The 5,606-nt window shown below is 43.5% G+C and overlaps 1 protein-coding gene across 1 annotated transcript; it reads left to right on the plus strand.

The window, feature by feature from the left end:
- The first annotated feature begins 418 nt into the window (after window positions 1-418).
- Window positions 419-1,929, plus strand: LOC123145736 (uncharacterized). The gene is made up of 2 exons (XM_044565249.1): window positions 419-1,435; window positions 1,644-1,929. Exons 1-2 carry the CDS (start codon window positions 502-504, stop codon window positions 1,673-1,675), a joined length of 966 nt encoding a protein of 321 aa, XP_044421184.1. The 5' UTR covers window positions 419-501; the 3' UTR covers window positions 1,676-1,929.
- Window positions 1,930-5,606: the final 3,677 nt, after the last annotated feature.

Consider the following 5,606-nt stretch of genomic DNA (forward strand, 5'->3'; position numbering starts at 1 on the left):
TATGTAGTAGTTTGATCTGTAAGTTTAGCAAAAAAAAATTGCGAATATAAGTTTAGCATTTTTGTTTGTTTATAGTATATGTTAATTTTGAATGCCCATCCTTAAAATCCAGGACTCACGCCTGCCTTGCAGAATTCTCAAATGTGAAATGTAAACAATTTCAAGAGTTTAGGGTGTTTAGATTTTATTTTATTTTGTCCTGGACCTGAAGGGTGCGATCTACTATTTTGTTGCAACTTTCACTTTTTACAAGATGTAAGAGAGAGCAAGAATTCGAAAGCAGCGGACATGAAGACTAATGAGATAATAATAATTCAAAAGAAAAGCAAAAGCAAAAGCCCCGAAAAAGAAAAGCAAATGATGCCTCCCAGCTCTTCACCAAAAGCAAGCAAGGAATTGATCCGTGTTGCTTTGTTGCTTAACTAGAATGCCGGTGTTCTAGCCACTCTCGATCTTCTTGTATCAGCCTCCACACACATTGGCCATCTCGCAAGCCGTGACATGGCAAAATCAATGGCGCTCCTCCGTCCGCGCCTAGCCGCCGCCCTGCTCGCTCTGTGCGCGTGCGCCATGGCTGCGCCGGCGGCCGGCGCCAACGTGTCGATCACGACGTGCCGGTCCTTCTGCGGCAACATCACGGTGGACTACCCGTTCGCGCTCCACGCCGGGTGCGGCCACGCGGGGTTCCGCGACCTGCTCTACTGCATCGACCGCACGCTCATGCTGCACCTCCCCTCGGGCTCCTACCGCGTCCTCGACGTCGACTACGCCTACCGCGGCCTCACTCTGCACGACCCGGCCATGTCCGACTGCCGCGCCATCGACCGCTCCCCGGGCGGCCGGGGCAACGGGTTCGTCGTCGAGCCGTGGCGCGCGCCGTTCCTGGCCCCTGACCCGGACAACGTGTTCCTCCTCCTCGGCTGCCGCGCCAGCTCGCCGCTCTTCCAGGGCTTCCCCGACCGCCACCTGCCGTGCCGGAACGTGTCCGGGATGGGGTGCGGCGACTACTACGGCTGCCCCGCGTGGGACGACTACGGGCGCCGGCCATCGGGGGCGGCGTACGGGTCGGCCGTGCCGCCCGAGTGCTGCGCCGTGTCGTGGGGCGCCATCCGGGCGGTGAACGTGAGCCGGCTCCAGTGCGAGGGGTACAGCAGCGCGTACAGCCTCGCGCCGGTGCGCGCGGAGGGGGCCGGCGGCTGGGCGTACGGCATCCGGGTGGCGTGGGCGCTGCCGGAGGCGAACCGGGGGTTCTGCGGCGCGTGCCGCGCCACGGGCGGGGTGTGCGGCCACGACGTGGAGAGCCGCGGCGACCTCTGCCTCTGCGGTGACTGGAACTCGACCTCCAACTGCGACTCCTCGGCGGACGCCGCGCCGTCAAGCGCCGCGGCGCCTGGCGCCGCCATTGCCACTCTTCTCTTGGCCCTTCTCGCCTCAGGTAAACATATTGACGTAGCACATTTCAGCAGTCTCTTGCATCATCTCATATATTTTTCACCATGCATTTCGCAACCTCGATCACCTCACGATTGTGGGATTAACTGACTAACTAAACGCAGCAGGTCGATCTGAATTTGGACGTTGTTTCTAGTTCTTTGTGCCTCTCATTTCATTTGCTGATGCAGATGTCGCTACCTCTGGTGCAGGATTGTCGTCCGGATCAATGGCGAACATGTGACGGGGTCATGTGTTCATCCAACAGTGACCACTGACGAGCTGTTCGTGCCGCCATGATTACCTCCGCCGTCTGGTGTACCGCCGTAATACTTTTGTGTAGACAAAAACTAGTGCGGCTGAAATGTTTATCTGCGGCATAAATCTTTGATTAGGAAATCAGTGTCATATTACATTCGAAGTATACCTACAAAACATATGCGAGTCACCATTTGTGTGCTTTCTGAGCTTGCTCGATTCATCATGCTTATTCGATTTTATGTGTCTCCGTTTTGCATTTGTGAGTGATGCGTTGCGGTCCTCGCGGACGCGAGCACTATTTCTCATTTCTCATAGGAAAAGAAAGAAAACAGAGCGCCGTATTAAGAATATTTTAAAGTATAAAGAAAAGTACATAAGTAAAGCAAAAAACGAGAACAGAAAACAGAAAAGAAAAAAATAGATTGTGACCTCCCGCGCGGCCGGGTTTTTCAGGTTTTCTTTTTCTTTTGTTTTTTCACTACTTTCATTGGTTTTTTCTTTCTCCTTTTTATCCTTTTTTTCATTTTGTTTTCATGTTTTTGGTTTTCTTCTCCATTTTTTGTTTTCTTTTCTTTCTTCTTCTTTATTTCTTGTTTTCTTTTTCTTTTTTCTTATGTTTCTTTTCGTTTTCACTCTACATTTTCGCATATGTCAAAAAATAAGTGATCAACATTTTTTGTATACACGTTCATCATTGTCCGAATGCTTATCCAACATTTTTAAAATACTTGTTCAATATTTTAATACTTATTCAACATTTCTAAATACTTGATCATTTTTTTTCAAATATTCGCTCAACAATTTCTAATACTTAGTTAACAATTTTAAATAATTTTTCAACATTATAATACTTATTCAATATTTTCAAATATTTGTTCAACATTTTTCATACTCATTCAACATTTTTTAATATTTATTCAACATTTTCACATACTTGTTTGATATTTTTTAATAGGTATCCAACATTTTTTTCAAAAACTTCTTCAAGATTTTTCAAATGCGCTTTTAAAGAGTAATGTAATTTATATAAATATATAATTAAGAATATTTTAAAGTATAAAGAAAAGTACATAAGTAAAGCAAAAAACGAGAACAGAAAACAGAAAAGAAAAAAATAGATTGTGACCTCCCGCGCGGCTGGGCTTCAAGGTTTTTTCTTTCTCCTTTTTATCCTTTTTTTCATTTTGTTTTCATGTTTTTGGTTTTCTTCTCCATTTTTTGTTTTCTTTTCTTTCTTCTTCTTTATTTCTTGTTTTCTTTTTCTTTTTTCTTATGTTTCTTTTCGTTTTCACTCTACATTTTCGCATATGTCAAAAAAAAAGTGATCAACATTTTTTGTATACACGTTCATCATTGTCCGAATGCTTATCCAACATTTTTAAAATACTTGTTCAATATTTTAATACTTATTCAACATTTCTAAATACTTGATCATTTTTTTTTCAAATATTCGCTCAACAATTTCTAATACTTAGTTAACAATTTTAAATAATTTTTCAACATTATAATACTTATTCAATATTTTCAAATATTTGTTCAACATTTTTCATACTCATTCAACATTTTTTAATATTTATTCAACATTTTCACATACTTGTTTGATATTTTTTAATAGGTATCCAACATTTTTTTCAAAAACTTCTTCAAGATTTTTCAAATGCGCTTTTAAAGAGTAATATAATTTATATAAATATATAATTAAGAATATTTTAAAGTATAAAGAAAAGTACATAAGTAAAGCAAAAAACGAGAACAGAAAACAGAAAAGAAAAAAATAGATTGTGACCTCCCGCGCGGCTGGGCCGGCCCATCTGTGCTCCCCCCAGGCTTCCCCCTATCTCTATCTCTATCTCTACTCTCTACCTAATATTAAAGGACCGATTGTTTCTCCACAAAATTTCGTTTATGGTGGACCCACAGGCTTTTTCGTCCGTTAGGCATTTTTTGAACGCTAGCCAATGGAGTAATGATGGCCTGGTGTTTAAGTATCACGCACTTGAATATATGTATCTTCCTCTCAGTTAGAAAAAAACACGCACACATCTACACGTGCATGTATCCTGCAATCAATCAGCCTCAGCTAAAGCTTAAAAAACAACCCTAAAAATAACTTTGAAAAACATGTGAAAAAACTAAAGCTAAAAAAAAGAGCCCCAACTAAAAAACATGTGCACATATGCTCGCAGTAAAAAAACAAACGCACACACACATCTGTGTTGGATGGCCACAACTGCCATGCATGCCGTCAGCAGCCATAAGATCAATCGGCCACCGTGCTCCACGCATCATCATGTGCCCAATTCCAACAATATTTTTTTCATCTCTACCATATTACAAGTAATATGTGCACATAAATATGTATAACCGGTCTACTCAAACCAAACATTAGTCTTTAATCGAATATCTTTCTAATAAAGTTAGAAAAAACATTGGTTATGATTTTTCACGTGTAGGGTGGACGATCGTTTCTTCAATTTTTTTGTCATCGTTTTGCTTTGGTACGTCCTTTTTATTTCGTTTCGTCTGTTCATTACCGGTCTCCTGTGGTTTTTGTGTACCTTCCTTACAGGCCCTCAAAGAAAAAAAAACGCGCGTAGAGGATTCAAACCATGGTTGTGAGGACTCACGAACCAACTCATCCAACCAAGGATCTTGCAGAAAGAGAGGGAGCTTAGACCATCTCACCATAGGTGGAATTCATTTACGCTTCGAAAACCTCCATCATGTACTATTCCTTTCTTCAAACCTCCTCCCTATATGTACGCTGCGGATCACGCTTGCGGGCGTGATGCGCCAAGGGCTGGAACTCCAGTGGAAGGAGCGGGATATGGGGCTACTGGAGGCCGTGATCAGGAAGATGACGACCCGGATGATAAGATTGGGAAGCAGAGGGTGGAGAGGAGGTCGTGGGAATCGAAACGCCACAATCGATGACATGTGTGGCACGCATCGCGCTGCCATCGTGGTCTTCATCCCGCCGATCTGGTGACGCGTCAGCGCGACCGTCTCCTGCCTTGAACCATCATCCTCGAGAACATTGCCGTAAATTGACCACCGTTTTTTCCATCGAGTGTCCCGTGACACAATTGCCGAATGGAGGCAACCTTAATTCATGACAACTGGTGGTTTCTCCATAGCGAAGCACGAACGTTGTGCTTATCATGCCAGGGACAAGCATTTTTCTTTCCTGTTGCACGCACGGGCATGTTTGCTAGTCTAACTTAAAGTGAGAAATAGGTGTGCCCCTCACGGAGGCATAAGAATATGTTTCGCCTGAAAATCAGTACCGAGCCCCAAGCAAACCGACAAAGGCCCATCAAAAGCCCAAATATGTACTGCCATGCATGTGCGTATCATCGAAAAAAAGCGATTACCACAAAGATACACATTCAATATAATTGACCTCTCGAAGTAAGTCAATATAACTTACTTTCAGACAAACTCAGTCAATATAAGTGACCCTAAGGTCACTCTCCCGGATATCATCTCTCCAACCTAGTTTGTATTCGTGTTGGGGCGCTTGATCATGGATAATGTTCTGTTCACGTACGGAATCACACATATGATTCATAAAAAGAAGGGTGGTCGTGATGGCATTGTAGCGATAAAACTCGACATGATTAAGCATACAACGGGTAGAATGCAACTTTCTGGAGCAAAACGTGTTAAAAAGGAGATTCTCCATGGCATGGCAAGGCATCTGGCAGGGCGACCCGTTGTCACTGTGCCTCTTTATCCTTTGCGTGGAGGCGTTCTCGATCTTGCTGTAGCGCGTGCAGTTGGACCATTCAATTGAAGGTATACATATCTTTTCAGAGGCGCATCGTATTAATCGTTTGTTCTTCGCAGATGACTCCCTAATAGTCATGAAGGCTATTGTTGCAAGTGCCGAGAGATTGCAGCAGATTTTGGCT

This window comes from Triticum aestivum, chromosome 1A (assembly GCF_018294505.1).
Source record: "Triticum aestivum cultivar Chinese Spring chromosome 1A, IWGSC CS RefSeq v2.1, whole genome shotgun sequence".
Classification (NCBI taxonomy): Eukaryota; Viridiplantae; Streptophyta; class Magnoliopsida; order Poales; family Poaceae; genus Triticum; species Triticum aestivum.